Genomic DNA, 17,943 nt, shown 5'->3' on the forward strand with positions numbered 1-17,943 from the left:
AGGAAGGAGGTGGAACTGCAGGACCCAGGAAGGATCTGAAGGGAAAATTGGAGCCCATAGAGAAAGTGAAGAGACAGACTTCAATGCAGAAAAAGGCAGGGGAAATCTTCACTTTCCCTGGGTCCTGGCTTATGGTATGACAAAGGAAGATCAAGTCTACAAAGACACAGTGAAAAATGGATGACCCCAAAGGACTCCAGGGAGAAATGCATCAGTGGAATGGAGCAGTGGATACTGTGCACTACAACAGCTGGTGAGTTACTGTACTCCAATTGACTGTAGAGTCCCCTGGAGATAGTGCTTGGTCTGATGCTATTTTAGGGAGGGGTCAACTGAACTAGAGACTCAGAGTAGCTGTGGGTTGGCTTCATCTCAGGGGCCCCAGTGTTAAAAACCCACAGTGACTGGATAAGGAACAACCATAGGAGACATCCAAGGTCAGGGAGCAGCAGTCAGGCTGGCAAGAGACACCCAGAATGTTATAAGATCAATGACTCAGGTTCCAACTCCACCACCAGGGGACAGAATCAACGTGAACTTCTGTGGATTCAAATGTACCAGAACTGACACCCAGCCCTAATCCTATTGCAAGCTTGCTGGGGTTAGGCTCTGACTGTCTCCTTGTGTATCAGCAAGAGCAGCCATGCTCTGAGTTGGGCACTACCAGAGAACCATAGATCCCAGAAAATAATCAAAGGCTTTAAATCACAGAGAAACTTCTTTTTTAAAAAAGATCATTTTTGGGTATGTTCTTTTTTTAAATTGTTTGTTTTTGCTTTTTGTATCAATATAAACATTGTTTTTAGTTTTTTTGATTTGTTTTGTTCTTGTTTTTTCCTTCTTTCTTTCCCTCTTGTACTCTTCACCAGTTGCCCAAGGATTGTTTAATCTTCTTTTGTCCTTCTGCCTTGCATATAGCCTCCCTTTTTATTTATTTATTTACCTCTTAGGGTAAAATTGCTCTACTGAGTGGATATTTACTGTATGATTTTCTGATTAGTCTTAGATTTTGTTATATAACTACAAATATTGTACTATTGGTTAAAGGCAGCAAATTAACAGTTATCACTGTTTGTCATTTTCCAGTCTGTACTTGATGCTATTGCTATGACTGATTGTACTACTTTAGCTAAGGTGACATAATTGTTGTGATCAATTGATTTTCCTTGTATACAAAAACCTAGATTGTCTGAGGGTCATAAATAATACTATAGTCTAGTGCCAAAGAACAGGGTGCTAGGCCAAATAAGCAGCAACTTTTCATCCCTAATAAATTGAAGAGGCAGGATTCTGGGACAGACTCAAAAGCCAAAAGCCAGTTAGGTCTAGAAGACATCTCTAGTAAGTAGTCATTTCCTCAGGAGGTCTTGATACTAGTAATAAAGCTACCTACAATAAGCAATTTACAAGCCTCAAAACAGAAAACAAATATATATATATTTCAAAATATAGAGTGAGAAAATGTGGAAGTAAGATGTAACCCATAATCCCCAACTCACCCCTGGCAAATCAAGGGGGCATTGAGATGGAAGAAATCAAAAGCCACTCAGCTGAATTTTATGAAATGGTAGCAGTGAAAGTAACAAAACAGCTGAAGAAGTCTCTTGACAAAACAGATAATTAAAAAGATGAAGATGATAATGAAGGAAATGGTTAGTGAATCCAGAGTAGATACAGATTAAAAAATAGAAGAGATGCTGAGCATGGTGGTACACATCTATAATCCCAGCACTTGGAACACTGAAGCAGGAGCATTGTTGTGAGTCTACTCACTACACAGTGAGTCCAGGCCAACTTGAACAACTTAGCAAGACCCTGTCTCAAAAATAAGTAAATAAATAAATAAATAAATTTAGGAAAGACATGGAAACCATAATTGCCCAACATAGAAAAGAACTGGATGCCACAAAAACAGAATCAAATAGAAGTCCAGGAGATTAAAAATTGTACTGAAAGTACAGTCAGCACAGTCAACCAGCAGTGTCTGATATTCTGAAGATAGAATATCATATCTAGAAGACAGGGTTGTGATTGGTGATCACCAAGTGAAAGACCTCTTAAAAATAGCAAATGAGCACAAAGAATCAATCCAACAGTTGTTAGATGATGTAGTGCAGATTAATATAAGAGTAATTGGAATCAAGAAAGAATCAGAAGATAGCACACAGGGCATACAAAGCCTCTTTGCACAAATAATAGCAGAAAACTTCCCAAGCATGGAAAAAGAATTTGACATACAGTAATTGAGGCATATAGAATTCCAAAAATTTATGATTGGAGAAAACCTACACTAAGCCATACGATACTCCAGAGTCCAGAAATTCAACACAAGAACAGAATATTAGAAGCTGTTAGAGAAAAGAAACAAATCACCTATAAGGGAAAACCCATCAGAATCACAGCAGACTTTTCAATGCAAACATTTAAGTAAAGAAGAGTTTAGAGAGAAGTATTTCAAGTTTAAAAGAAACAACTTCCAATGCATATTGATGCACCCTGCAAAATTATCTTTCAAAATATTTGGAGAAATGATATACTTCCATGACAAAGAACATGTGAAAAAATTCAGGACTACCAAATCAGCATGCCAAAAAGTTCTGAAGGATATTCTAGAAAAACACAATGAAGACAATTCCATGAATCCCAATAGAATGAATCTACTAGTCAAAACAATGCAAGCTATGAAACAGAAATGAAAGAAAAGGAACCTACAACAGGAAAATAATGTGACCAAAATAAGTTTATACATATTGGTTTTAACCATCTGTGTGAATGATCTCAATTCACCAATCAAAAGAAACAGACTTGGCAGATTGGGTTAAGCAAGAAGATCCAACAACATGCTACATACAAGAGATACATTTAACTGAATGAGAAGTTCATAGACTGAAAGTCAAAAGATGGAAAACAATATTCCATATGACAGGAACACAGAGAAAAACAGGGGAAACTATTCCCTTTGCAGACAAAGTGGATTTCAAGCCAACACTGATCAGAAGAAACAAAGAAAGTCACTGCATACTTGTTAAGGGAAAAATCCAAGTAGAAGAGATAACAATTATAAATATATATACACCAAATACCAGCAAACCTGGTTATATAAAACAAACACTAATTGATATGAAAAATCATATAAGCAATAATACAACTGTAATGGAGGACTCAATACCTCAGTGTCATAAACAGGTTAACTAGATTTAAAAAATCAGAGTTGAACCAAACTTTTGAACAAATGGACTTAGTAGATATCTACATAATGTTCTGCCCAAAAACTATAGGATAGATATTGTTTTGGGCAGCACACAGGTCTTTCTCCAAAATAGAGTACACTGTAGCTCAGAGAACTTGCTTAAGTACATGCAAAGGAATGGAAATTGTCCCATACGTAGTATCAGATCATAGTTCAAAGAAATTGGAAATCAATAGCACAAAGAAACAACAAATTCTAAATACCCACATAAAAATTAAATAACTCTCGTGAGCAACCAGTGGGTCACACAGATGAAATTAAAGAAGAAATTAGACACTTTCTATAATTAAATGATAATGCCAACATGATATACGAGAACTTATGGGACTCAGTGAAAGCAGTCCTATGTGGAAAATTTATATCAGTATAGTCCCACATAAGAAAAACAAAGTAAGCTCAAATAAATAACCTAATGTTAAACCCCAAGTTTCTAAAAAAAGAAGAGCAAGTTAAACCCAAAGTGCATACAAGGGAGGAAATTTTAAAGAACAGAGCAGAAATTTATGCAAATGAGACTAAGAAAACAAAGCAAAGAATCAATGAATGAATAAGTTGGCTTATTGAAAGACTAAATAAAATTAATAAAGCCTTAGCCAACCATACTGGAAAAAGGAGAGAAAAGATCCAAATCTATGCAATTAGGAATGAAATGGGTGCAATCACAAAGCATCCTGTAGAAAGCCAGAAGATCATCAACACCTACTTTGAGAACCTGTACTCTAATAAGATGGAAAACTCAGAAGAAATGGACAGATTCCTAGATACATATAAATTACTAAAGCTGAATCAAAAAGATAGAGTAAAAGTTCTAAATAACCCAATATCATTCAATAAAATTGAAGAAGTAATAAAAAGAAAAAAAAAAAAACTACCGACAGAGAAAAGTCCAGGTCCTGATGGATTCACTGCTGAATTCTACAAGAACTTTAGAGAAGAACAAATGCCACTATTCCTCAAACATTTTAATGAAATTGGAAGGGGAGCAATACTTTCCATTTCATTCCTGGAAGCAAGCATTACCCAGACACCAAAACCAGAGAAGGATCCAACCTAAAAAGAGAACTACAGGCCAATCTCCTTAATGAAAATAGATGCATAAATCATCAATAAGATACTGGCAAGCAGAATGCAACAAATTATCAAAAAGATTATACACCGTGATCAAGTAAGAGTCATCCCAGGAATGCAGGGATGGTTCAACATATGTAAACCAATAAATGCAATATAACACATTAACAGAGCCAAGGAGAAAAACCATATGATAATCTCTATAGAAACAGAAAAGCAAAAACAAGGCTTTAAAACTACAAAATGTCTATAGACTGTCAAACTGCTGAAATACAACTCTCCTGCCTGTAAAGCCATTTCAAGATCTCCCAGCTGCCAATGTTGCCACAATTGCCCTCCATACACATTGCTTCAGCTTTCTGACACCTCCAACCTGCTGGTAAGCCAGCCTAGAACTAAGAAATGTCTTCTTCTGCCTTCTGTTGGTTCCTGTCAGCCAGCCCCTCTTTCCCTTTAAATAGAAAGTCCCCAGTTCTGGACTCAAAAGCCAACTGACCTGGAGGTTCAGAAACTTTCCTCTTTGAGAAAAACACTTCTGATTAGTGACACTCAAGCTGCCTGCTGCAAAGATGCAAAAGCTCTGCTACAATATTTGGCAGAAACTTGTTACAAGAAAGAAACTAAGTATACTGGCTTGGGGGTGCATTTTCTGTTACACTGAATTTTCCTTTTGGTTGTGGACATTGACCCTTTGGAGTTCCCAGCATTTGATGTGTCTTCTTTGCTTTGGATATCCTTTCTCCCACCTCTCATAGTGTGAGGCTAGGTTGGAGACATGGCCCTTCTAATATAAGGGCCAGAATTTCTCTTTCCTTCATCCTGGGAGGACAGTTCATCAGTCATTATTGTCTGGGATTAAGAATCTGAAGGAAATGGGCACAAATAAGGGCACAGTTACAGATTATTTGCAGTGTCAGAGGTTTGCCGAGTCAAGTGGTTCACATGGCTGGGTGAGCTGCTGTCACCCTCTCCGCACTTTCTCAGCTTGGTTCTCCCTTGGTTCCTCAAGATCCTGCAGTTAATTATGTCTTTCATTATCATTAACTTAATCCATGTGTTGACTGCAGCCAAGAATCCTAGCATGTCTTATTTTTTTCTGGGTCTCAGTTCCCTCCCATGTGTAAGAAATAGAATTCATAGCTTTCAAGGCTCCTAGATTTGAAGGTGAGTAGTCAGTGAATCTACAAAGTGCTTCTACTGGGGAGAACCACTTGTACCTAACTCGAGCTCTAGGGTTTCCACGAGGCTTTCAGATGTACCATCATTATCATGAATGATGAGATCCTGGATGGGTCTCTAGGTTCTTGTGCATAATGAATGAAGAATTGGATGAGGCATGTGATGGCTTTAAGGAAACAGTGGCGAAGTTTGAATCAGGTGATAGCACACTCAGAGTGAACAGGCTCACCCTGAGGGGAAAGAAAATGGCAGGAATTTAAGGGCATTAGGTTTAAGAATTTAAAATGCTGCATTGGGTCTAGGGCGCTTCCTACTGGGTCTTCCAGAGCGTGATTGACAGTGTGATTGACAGGGTGCTGAGTCATGTCAGTTGTGTCTGCTGTGCTTGTCCTTTCCCATAAGTTACTCTGTTATAATCGTATCTGTGAGCTGCAGTCCGTGTGCCCAAAACTTCAATGAGCTCCAAGTGAAGAGAGGTTACTATAGATCATGCCAGAGAATCTGGCATGCGTGGGTCTTATCTCTAACTTGAAGTAGCAGGCCTTAGAACAAAGGTTGAGGGGTTGGCCCTGGGCGTTGCCCAGACTCAGGTGAGTGGAGGAGAATAGTTCATCAGCCCAAATGCATTATTTATATTATCATCTCATCTAGATTGGAGGTTTAAGGATGTTCTGATGGTGTAAGGAAAGTGTTTATCCCAGAATCTGGAGCATATAAAGCCCTCAATAAATAATCATTAGCTGCAATGAGTTGTATTTGATGTGAGGAAGACCTGTCTGGCTATAAATTTGTTGATTATAAAAAAAAGACTGTAATGTATTTGAGTGAGTTTATAAACTCACCACTCCTATCTTTAGATTCTGAAAAGTGTATGTGTGTGTGTGTGTGTGTGTGTGTGTGTGAGAGAGAGAGAGAGAGAGAGAGAGAGAGAGAGAGAGAGAGAGAGGTGGGGGTATCTAGGGAGCAAGAGAGCAAGAGATGCATGGAATTGCTCTTTCAAATACTTTAAGCACAGCCTTGCCTGATGAGGAATGATACTGCATACATGTGAAGTTACAGTTTTACATGGTCTCTGACCTAAGGTTGTATGCTTTGGGCTCTAGGTGTTTACTCTTAGGCCTCTGAATTTTGGAGAATAAAAGGTGCATTTTTCTTATGAACAGGTTTCTTTATATGTACCTGATTATTTTGATTTAGAAAAATTCTCAGCCTAGAATCAAAATAGGCGACATCTTAATTTCTTGACCTCCCCAGAAACCCCAGAAACCCTTCCTCACCCTCAGTCTTACAGATGATTCTATCTGTTTTGCCTGTTTTAGGGACAGTCCTTAGCTTCTCGTCCTCAACAGTGAAATCTAAGCAAAGACGAGCGCGCAGGTTACAAGGAAGGAAGCCCATGCAGCAGTAACATCCCAGGGTGCACTAGCACCACCTAGCGGCCATTACTCATTCAACAATTTCTGGGAAAGAAGAATTTGAAGGTCCAGGGCTCCCTCCCTAATTTGCATATGTTTGCATATAAACACTTGAAAGTAACAGGACTCGACTTCTGTAGGATGTTCTGATTTGCAATTTGCTAACCTTTCGGAAAAGATCTGACTATAGGATGAGAAAATGAAGTACAATACTTTGTTGAGGATTCTTGGCCTTTTCTGGCCACTCTGTGACAGCATATGTTTATAAGGGATGAGCTAACACCTTCCTTTGAGTTGAGTAAGAACATCTGAAAGGTAAAGTAATATTATCACAAAACGAGGACACAAATTATCCCCCCACGAGAAGGGAACAAAATCTAAGGAGTCTAAGAAAAATTTAGTTTCTCTATATGCTAAGCACATTTTTCTATACCACATTCCAGATAATTATGTTTCTCTCTCTAGTAAAAGCATATTTCTTTTCTACCTGCATAGCAAACCAATTTCTGATAAATTTGCATTTTTAACTGCTGTTTATTAATATTCATATTTTACTATAAAAATAATACTGACTCGGAAAGACTGGCAAAATGCAGAAAAGTAGAAATTAACAGCAAGGGGGAAATATGGTTCTCAGTCCCCTCTGTAAACACAATTACAGCTACTGGGCTACCGTATGAGCATTTGCCCTGAACACAGATTCTGGGAAGTGACTTGCCTCGGTTTAAATTTCAAGAGGGCAATTTCATAGCTGTGAATTCACTGTCCTTATTTTTAGGATGGGGACAATAATCCTTTGTGGCATAGGGTTGTTATGAGGATTAAACAAATTAATATATACAAAGTTTGTAGAATAGTAAACATTTTCTGTGCATTACTTCTCCCCCTCCTCTATTTCCTCTTCTTTCTCCGACTCTTTACTGGTATTAAGACTATGCACCACCAGTCATCCTGCTAGAAACCAATAATTTGTTTATTAAACTGTGTTTCCATCTAGTTTTTTATTTTGTATGATTTTTCTGCACTTTCTTAATGGCTGAGTTGATACTTAAATATAAGTATATATCCTTTAATATCTTCACATTATGTTATAATATCATTTATTCATTGGAATAATTGTTAATGATTGGTAAGTACTATTGTGTTTATGTTATTAAGTAGCCTGATATAGAGGCTGGGGGTTTAGCTCAGCGGCACAGTGCCTGCCTGGCAAGCACAAGGTCATGAGTTCGATTCCCGGTACTGGAGAAAAACAAAAATAAATAAATAAGCAACCTGATATAAGAGTAGGACACACAAATTTGGATATGTGGATTTTTATAGTGAACATGTGAAATGAAAAAAAGTAATATTTTTCAAAATGGACAAACATAAAGTTTTCTTTTCCTTTATAAAAATAAAAAGATATAACATGTTATATTTTGGAACCCCACATTTCTGGTTATATTTTCCTTCTGGCTAGAAGGTTCACCCATTTTCTTTTCTCTTATCATACAGTGCCTATGGGTATCTGTCCAAGGTATGAGGCTAAGTGTTTGGGATATAACTAAAACCAAGTAAGACACTTTCCTGGAGAATGCAGAAGAGACATTCAACATGATACAGCAGAAATACTGGCAAAAGCAACTAACCCTGCCCGAGGAAGTTGAACTTTACACTGGTACTGAAGGATAAATAAACATTTCCCAGGAAAGAAGGATATAGAATAAAATAATCTTAGCAGAAGAGTTGGTAGTGAGCAAAATTAGAGGTTCAGAGCAGCTTTATCACATCCGTGAAACACTGTGATTCTCTTTAGGTAACTGTGGCGTGCATACAGGGCAGACGTCAGGATAGGAAACAAGACTACCAATGCTGTTTGGGCCCAGAACTGAGATTCAAGTTTATCCTTTATTCAGTAGGAAAAAATGGAACAAATGGAGGCTTTGCATCAGGAAAGTAAGCTGTTTTAGGAGGATAATGGTGATGAGGGAGAGGCGGGACAGCAATAAGGTTAGACTGGAAGTGCTAAACCGTGGTGGGGCTGGTACACAAGTTAATGAAAATCTGATGATCTGAATGAAAGAAGGCCAGATTTAAATATGTTCTGAAGATGTTAAAATTCTCAAGTGGAAGTAGGGTATGATGGCTAAGAATAAGCAGCAGAAGACCTAGGATTTCTGGCTTCGGTTGGCAGACGTGACATTTGCAGAATGAAAATACAAAAGGCTCAGTAAACCGGGATGGGGAGGAGAGAAGGAAGGGATAGGCGGTCTGGTTAGTTATGCGTGTGCTAAGTCACTGACACAGGCTTGAGGAATGGGCAGTAGCAAATTTAGTTCTGGAGCCTGGGAGATGGAAGGGGTTTGGAATCGCTGAACAATGCGTTTCTTATAATGGGTCCAGTTATCTCACTGTGAAATAAAAGCACACCTGTGAATCCACCTGTCTACTTCCTGTGTTTGCACATCACAAAAAATTTTGGGGGCCTCAGCAGTTTTAGCAACAGAAATGTCAGAATAGCATAGTGTTGTGGATTCTCCCTTTCTCGTTTTTTTTTTTTTGGGTAACAAAATGCCAATATATCAACACCTACAAATTAGATGAAATTTCTGTTCCTTAAATAGCCACATCACTCAACCCAATGTCTGGGTCTTTGGCCACATCACTCAACCCAAGGTCTGGGGCAATCTTTCCTGACCATTTACCTTCCTCTAGATCTTTCCCTGGGAAGACCTAGTAGGCCTACACCCTGCAGGTCAAGCAAGAGTTCTTTCCTAGACTCTGGTTGGTTCTAGTGTAGAGGCTCATACCCATGGATCAGGGGTATAATGAGCGTACAATTACTAATCTCTGCCTTCTGTAAGCTTAAGAGAAAGTTTTTCCAACCCAAGAGCCTCAACTCAGTTAATTCTCTTGACTTTAGTTTATAGGATCTTCTGTACAAACACACATTATATAACCAATGGTGGCAAGAGAGGTTATCTTTTTGGAATCTAATGAGGCCAAACCCAGATAAAATCTCAGGACTTACTACTCATGAAGTTTTTATTCAAGGCAACTGTTATAGCTTATGTCCTTATGTCCCCCGAAGGCCTCATGTGGACATAGGTGGGGCTTTTTCAGAGATTTTAGCTGCATCCACAAACAAGGAAAAAATGTAACAAGATGAATTAGTAAACTCTCAATCTCTGAAATGGTGTTTACACCTGGATATGATTCTCCCCTGCCCTGCCCCCACAGTAGTGAAGATTGAACCCAGAGCCTTTGCACTGAGCTACATTCCTAGCCTTTTTTTTTTTTTTTTTTTTTTTTTTTTTTCCTGAGATAGGGTCTTGCTAAACCACTCTGTTGCTCCAGGCTAGGTTCAAATTTGTGATCCTCCTACCTCAGCCACCCAGAACACTGGGATTACAGGCATGTGTGACCACACCCAGCTATCTCCAGCCCTTTTACAATTTTATCAGACATTGTCAGAATTCTGTTAAATTGCCCAGGTTGTCCTCAAACTGACTATCTTCCTGCCTCAGCCTCCTGAGAACCTAGAATTACAGGCATGCACCACCCTACCTTGCTAGCACTTATTTTAAAGGCTAGTTTTCAAATGTCACTTTGATACCTTCAGCATGTTTTAGTAAAACCTGAAACTCTATATAATTTAAAATTTTGTTGTCTCAGCTTCTTAATGTCCTGTGAATTTTGAGGTGGGTTTAATTAAGATCACAGTAGTACATTTTCTTAGACCCTTGGAAAGATATTTAGTTAGATTATCACAGTATATCTTTTAAAGTAGATGGTGACATAGCAACTAAGGCTTCAAAGGATAATTATTTGAGTGCCTCTAAGGTCAGGCACCTCATTTAAATTTGTGTTTCATGTGAAAAAAGTAGTTAGAAATTCTGATCCTGACATGCTCAGGTCTTAGAGCAAAAATTTGAATCTAATTTGGTCTATGTGAGACTAACAATTTCACCTCGAGGTAATAGTACAGAAGTCAGTGTTTTCATTCCTGTGAGAATGTCAAACAAAGGTACAATTTAGAAATAACCTGGCACATTGTTAGGCAACATTACTAACTCCTCGCTACTTAGAAAAACTAAATAGGTATTGTTCTTCAGACTTGAGTGGGAAGTGTACGTTCTACATTTTTCATGGAACTGAGTATGCTGCTTTTTTGGTCTGTTTTTTTTGAACTGTGCAGCTTAGGGTGGCCTTGAAATCACTCCAGATTGGTCTTGAATACTCAATCCTCGTGCCTTGGATGGGCATGGTGGTTCATGCCTGTAATCTCAGCACTTGGTAGGATGAGGCAGGAGGATTGCTGTAAGTCTGAGGCCAGCCTGGGCTACAAAGTGAGTTTCAAGGCCAGCCTGAACTGCATAGTGAGACCCTATCTCAAAATAAAAAAGCCCCCAAACAACAAAAAACCCAAACAACAAAAAACCAATTCTCTTGGCTTAGCTTCCTAAGTGCTGGGACTACGGGTTTTGCAAACATGCCCACCCTGAACACCTTTACTTCATATCAATATTTAACTACACTGAATTTAGTATATATGCTTTTAATCTTTCAGTAAACAGTATAAATATTACTTCAATTTTCACTGTGCCTTAAATATATGGCTATATATCTATAAATCTACATATGCACTGCTGTGTGTCTATCTATAACGTTAGAGTTGGGTTAATTTTGGTAACTTAGGTCTGATTAATTGGTGATGAAGTACAGAATCACCTGATGGTGACCAAAGCAGAAAGTAGCAGCAACTTCCTACAAAATGTTTGATTCTAGTTCACTTTTGCTAAAGTCTAAAAATGCTTGATTTTGATCAGAAAATTGAAAATGACAATGCCATGTGCACTTATTCATCCTATCTTAAATTACAAATAAATTACCAGTGATAGAGACTAAAGAGGCTTATATTACATTTAATAGTGTTGATACTGGAGACATTTCAAACTTCATGAAAGACAACTATAGGTGAAGTGTTCAATGCAGAATCCAGCACAATTTTGGATACCTTATTAGGAAACAAAGTGCTCTAAGAAATATTCTGAACATTGCTTTCATTAGAAAGGCAAGATTTTCAAAGTTGTTTGAGGTGCTGTAATACATCAACTGAGACTCCCAGCTGTGTAACTAAACTGGCCGTCTGTTCTAAAATCCAGGTGAGGCTTGGGTTGGCGGAATGGGCAGGCTCTTTTGTTCTGCAGCCTTCTAAATATGAACAACTGGCCCTGCCAGGACTATTGCCACAGTTTTTGTTAAACTCAGCATTATTTTCATAGAGTCTTTCATCCTTAGCTTCATCAATCTTTTTCTCAGCTGGAACTACATGACAAAGGTCCATATCCTCAATGGAGTCCAATAAATCTCCAACATGGGGCTGGGATGTGATTGATTTCAGATGTGTGAGCACATACTCTTCACACTGGCCGACTGCATCCAGGAGATTATTTATCTTACTGATCAGAGTCGAACTATTATCACGAAGGTGACACCAGCAGAGCAGAGCACTGAATGAAAACATTAAAAAAAAAAGTTAAATGGGAAAAATATTAAATAGTCATAGGCTTTTACAATGTTTGATGCTAAGCTCTACATGTTTTTCGATCAGAAAACACCATGCACAAATGAATTAATGATAATAACATAAGTCAAAATCAAGAAAGTAATGATGGTAAAATAGAATTAACACATCCATGACTGGGCTGTGATTCATGTCTTGATGTACCAGTGGTACATGCACAACTGCCCTATTGGGTGGTGTGGGGCAGTTTCATCAGGTGGTACAAGTTGCTTAATGGGATAGTTATGTGTGTACCACCAGTGGTTCAAACTGGTGGGAACGTGTTAAAAAATAAGAATGTGTTATCTTTTAATACAAATAAAACAAGCATACTAATCATATGAACTGTTTATACCTCCTTCTTCACAGCTTTATACCTACTTTTCATGATTTTGGGTTTTCCCTAAGGATCATGTAATTTCTGGTACAGACGGATACAATTTACAGAAAGAGCAGAAAAAATCAATTTCTCCTTTAAAGACATCAAACATTCTAAACTAGTGATTATTTTTCTTTTTGTTTTTGACTCACTATGCAGCCCAGGCTAGCTTCAAACCTGTGGCAATAGTGCTGCTTCAGCCCTGAGTGTTGGGATTACAGGCGTGCACCACCATGCCCGATGTTAAATTAGTCATTCTTAATAGTGGCTACACATTAGAATCACCTAAGGAACTATAAACTACTTCCTTGGAAAAGGAAGTATTATTCTAGATTTAATATTTTTTTCTTACTTTTCTAGTATGGAATACAGTGGTACCTCAGTTCATGCACTTGATTCTTCCCATGATTCTGGTTGCAAAGAGAATTGGATAAGAACAGTATCAAATTCAATGGTTAGGTTCAAAGTTGACATGGGAAAATTTTATTCAATTTGTCCAGCTTGGTTTGTGACCAGAATCATGGAGAATTGAGTTTGTGAAGCAAACATTTTAGATTGTTCAGAAAATCATGTCATATCATAAATAATGGTTATTACAAAGAGCAATCTTTTTTGTGTGTGCTAGGGATTGAGCTTAAGGCCTCACGTGGACTAGTACATGCTCTACGACTGAGTTACAACCCAGCCAAGACGTAATGTTTTAAAACTGGAATCAGTTGTTACAAAAACTTCAGTACTAAGCATCTTCAACTTATAAAAAGATTAATTTAACTTGATGATGTGAATATAGATACTTGATCATATTCTTACCATAGCAGACTATAAATTCTAGTCCCTGTCAGTTGAATTTTGTCTAAGTCCAAACACATGACTTTTTTTGTTTTGTTTTGATAGTTTTCTTTTGTCCTCTTCTCTTTTTCAAAATTAGTGATTTGTTAAAGTATTTTGTTTTTCTCTACAGAGACTAGTTTAAAAGGTCTCAAGTATCAAAGAGGATGAGCCTGTCCATTTCTCAGCACACGTTAACTGTCCAGTTGGTCCTGCTATCTGGCATTACCGCTATAGATTAAAACACAAGATACCATTTTTTCAATTAGTAACTATAATTTTCATAATGTACTTCTGGTCTGTTGAATTGTGTTCTACTACACGAGCAAGTATGAAAAACTTTTATTTAATACGTGAAGATCTTTACATTAGAGACCGGTGGGAGTTTGGGTAGCATAAAGTATATACCTTCCTACCATTTCTTTGCAAAAAAAGGACAATATCTGGTTTACACATGAAGGTGGATGAAACGGAAATAATTTTTACTTTTCAAAGGTAGCATCAGTGCATGTTCTGAAGCACTCTTGTGTATGCCACACTAGGAAAAGCACGTTAAACACTTGATTTTTATACATTACAAAAAGTACTCCAGTCTTATGGCTAAAATGATTCAGCACTGACATTTTTTAAATTACCTCAGTGTTCCTCTGAGTTGCCCATAGTTCATAATGACTTCTGCACCTTCCTTATAGCCTTGATTGAAGCCCTGTTGAAGAGCAACTGCTTTACCAGCATCTACTCCATCTCTATAACCTTCCTAAAATAAGCAATGAAGAATTGCAGCAGTAACTACACAAAGCGAAGGATAGGTAGGCTTTTCTAGAAAGGCACAGAATCAATTTATAAAACTTGATGAACTTGGTCTTTCTATTACTGAACATAATATAGCACAGGCACAGAAGCAAAGGAAACAGTTTTTCTCCCAACAGCTTATTACTTGTTTATCTTTTCTTATCTCACTTTTTAAGTCTAGATGTATTGGGCAGATTTTAAACATATCTTGTTTGTTTTGAGACAGAGCCTGTCTAAGCCTAGTTCAAGCTAGCCTTGAACTCACTGTGTAGCCCCGGCTGGCCTCGAACTTGTGGTTATCCTCCTTCCTCAGTCTCCCAAGTGCTGGGATTACAGGTGCGGGCCGCTGTGCCCCACGAAACACAGCTTCAAAAACTCTATTAACAATGTCTTCACAGTGAGGAAATTACACGTCTGGCGCTTGGCAACTGACTGGAATTGTATGGGTGAGTAAGAAGGCTGGTAAAGTCGAGAAAGAGGAAACAGTTTTAGGAAAAGGAAGATGAGAAGTCTGGTTTTAGAAATTTTTCTTGATACCCAAATTCAATCAACCTGCAAATTCTCAGTGGATAGAGATTCTGCCTTGTATCTCTCCAGGGTGTCATGGCACTCACAAGATGCTCAATACTTATAGGTCTAGTCCGAACCTCTTGGAAAGCGCTTCTGTAACCGACAACATGATTGCTGGACTAAGCTAGTATTAACTTTACCGAAAGATTAAATTAGGGCAGATCCCCCAACTGCTGCTGTATGGATGCTTCAATAGTTAGCAAATATGTGGATGCGGATCTTACGTCTTAGTTCAAAATTCTGAGCGACCCACCCAGAAATTACGCTTAGTTTCAAGGAAGAGTGAGGCAAATTAGGAAAGAATAGTTCACACTTAATAAAAAGGAAACCAACTTTAATATTCTCTTATCCAGCCAGTGGCATTTCACACTAAACTCTCCCCTACTTCCCTGAGACAGCATTCTTCAATCCGCCTTTCCCAAACATTTTGACTGGTGTCACTCCTAACTGGGATCCCCCACCCGTGCAGGGAGCACCGAGGAAGGGCGTCCTCGGCCAGTCAAGAGTGGTGCCCATATGCGTCTTCCACTCCTTCCCCTATGATCCTCGCTGAACTACAAACTTTTTAAAGTCTGGATAAAGTTTATTTAGGTAGGTCCGCGGCTGCGGCAGGAACTCACAACACACTTTCCAGTGACACTGGGGAATCTGAGCAAGATCGGGGCAGACCGGGGAGCAAGCAGGCCCGGGAACCCCGCTCCTTCACATCGCCAGGCCCCCGTCCCCACAGCTCGGCACCCCAAAGGATCCCCGCAGCCTCCACCCCGCTTTACTTTGACTCGTCTCTGCATGTGGCTCCGCCATTCCCGCTGTACCACAAGCGACTCATCCGCGTCCTCGTCAAACACGTCCCCCTGGTCTCCCGTTTTACCAACCGACTGAGCAGCTTGAAACCACGACATCACCGAGGTAACCCACAGGGTTGCTCGCCGACCACAGGAAACGCCGGTGAGTCCTTCCGGTCTAGGGGGCGGGGCGAGGACCGCGAGCCGGGCTCGGCCTGCGACTGCGCGTGCGAGGATCGGGCTCCGGGTGTACTTGGGGCAGGGAGTGAGCTTTTAGTTCCTGGTGTTTTGGGGGCGCCCTCAGGGATACATAGGGGGCAAGTTTTTAGTGGCGCGAGGCGGCTTCTTTCCTGGTTTTGCCTCACGACCTTGACGTCAGAGCAGGGCCGCCCGCATCCCAAGTAACCCACTGCGTTCCCCTCAGGGACTACAGGTCTCGCTTAGGCGAAGGGCGCTTTGGTGAAACCATTCATGGTGTTGACCTGACTGCCCAAGACTCTTTTAGGATCCCCCTTGGTGTATTTAATTGTTAGGGTCGTGTAGCATTAATAATTATAATACTAAAAAAAAAAAAAACTGATTCTGCTGCCAATTGAAGATCTGTAAGAAATGGGAAGAATAGTCTTGTAAAGTCAATGCGTTTTCTCCCCCGCATTGATTGGCAGCAAGCATCCTTCCCTGCCCTGCCCTAAATGCAGGGGCGTGGCTTGGGGAGGTGGGGACGCGGTGCTGAGTCTCAGCCCCAGGCCTGGCAGGAACCAAGAGGAGAGCTGACTGGGTGTGGGTGACTGAGTGGACACCAGCATCTTCCTGTTTACCCCTTTTGTGACTCAAATGCGTCATACGATCATAATAACCTAACACTTTCTTGAATACCTAGCTTATGTCAGGCACCATTTAGGCTTTTGAGATGTATCGGTGAGCAATACAGATAAAAGTTCCCAGCCCTGTGGACTTTCTGGGTGGACTTTCTGCGTGTACAGTTGACAGAGGATGAGCAATAAGCAATATATAAACAACTCAGTTTTTTTTTCTGGGTTTTTTGAGACAGAGTCTTGCTATGTAGTTCAGGCTGGCCTTGAACTCACTATGTAGCCCAGGTTGGTCTCGAATTTGCAGCAATCCTCCTGCTTCAGCTTCCCGAGTGGTGGGATTACAGGTGTTTGCCTCCATGTCCGGTTTATGTATTAAGAACTCATATACTTGAAAGATCATAAGTGATAAATGGTATAAAAAATTTTAAAACAAGCACAGTAATAATGAGAGTGTGGGGAAGTGGGATGATGAAGGTTACGATTTTATTTTATTTTTGATGTAGTGTGAGTGTGAGTGATTTAGTGTGATTTAGTGTGAGTGTGTGTGTGTGTGTGCTGGGGATAGAACGTAGTGTCTTGTACCTGCTGTACCACTAACTACACCTTCAGCCTCAAAGTTACTCTTTCTCTCTCCCCCCACCCTTTTTTTTTTGTGAGGCAGGGTGTCTTGGTTACTTTTTTCTCGCTGCTGGGACAAAATACCTGACGCCCAAAATTAAGGAAGGAAAGGTTTATTTCACTTACAGTTCGTGGAAGTTTCAGCCCGTACTTAGCAGATTATAAGGCAGAGTGGCACATGGCAACAGCTCAGGGTACAGAACACAGCTAAGCAACAACCCCACACCAGGGCGGAATGGGGGAGGAAAACGGCCCAAGCACTCTTTTCCTCTCCCTTACATATGTAAACTATCCACCCCAGGGAGGGTGTAGCTCTCACACCCACAATTATTCAACTCTAAAAGCCTGCCCCGTGACCGCATGAGGCTTTGGAGGGGACACACAGACATAAACCGTAACACAGGGTCTCACTATGCAGTTCAGGCTGGCCTTGAACTTGCTATGTAGCTGAGGTTGGCCTCTAATTCACAGTGGTCCTCTTGCCTCAGCTCCTGAGTGCTTGGATTACAAGTGTATGCCACCACGCTGAGCTTGAAGTTACCATTTCGAGTACAGAGAATTTTTCATTCAATAAATATGAAATATAAAACATTTTATTAATATAAAATATATGAAGATATATATCTTAATTGGAAACAAAATGATAGTAAGAGAAGCAATAAAGATAACAATTGAAATTAATAAAGTAGAAAATCC

At 39.6% G+C, this 17,943-nt stretch overlaps 1 protein-coding gene across 3 annotated transcripts; it reads right to left on the reverse strand.

Annotated features, from left to right (window-relative positions):
- Positions 1-11,799: 11,799 nt before the first annotated feature.
- Positions 11,800-15,985, reverse strand: Yae1d1 (Yae1 domain containing 1). Of its 3 annotated transcripts, none has more exons than XM_005397732.2 (3): positions 15,905-15,985; positions 14,303-14,424; positions 11,800-12,407 (listed from the first exon to the last, which is right to left on the reverse strand). In XM_005397732.2, exons 1-3 carry the CDS (start codon positions 15,929-15,931, stop codon positions 11,978-11,980), a joined length of 579 nt encoding a protein of 192 aa, XP_005397789.1. In that variant the 5' UTR covers positions 15,932-15,985; the 3' UTR covers positions 11,800-11,977. The 3 variants fall into 3 exon arrangements, with proteins under 3 accessions (XP_005397789.1, XP_013376548.1, XP_005397788.1); XM_013521094.1 differs by having other exon boundaries at positions 14,303-14,373; positions 15,803-15,985; XM_005397731.2 differs by having other exon boundaries at positions 15,803-15,985.
- Positions 15,986-17,943: the final 1,958 nt, after the last annotated feature.

The sequence above is a fragment of the Chinchilla lanigera genome, unplaced genomic scaffold (assembly GCF_000276665.1).
Source record: "Chinchilla lanigera isolate Chin_1 unplaced genomic scaffold, ChiLan1.0 scaffold00059, whole genome shotgun sequence".
NCBI lineage: Eukaryota > Metazoa > Chordata > Mammalia > Rodentia > Chinchillidae > Chinchilla > Chinchilla lanigera.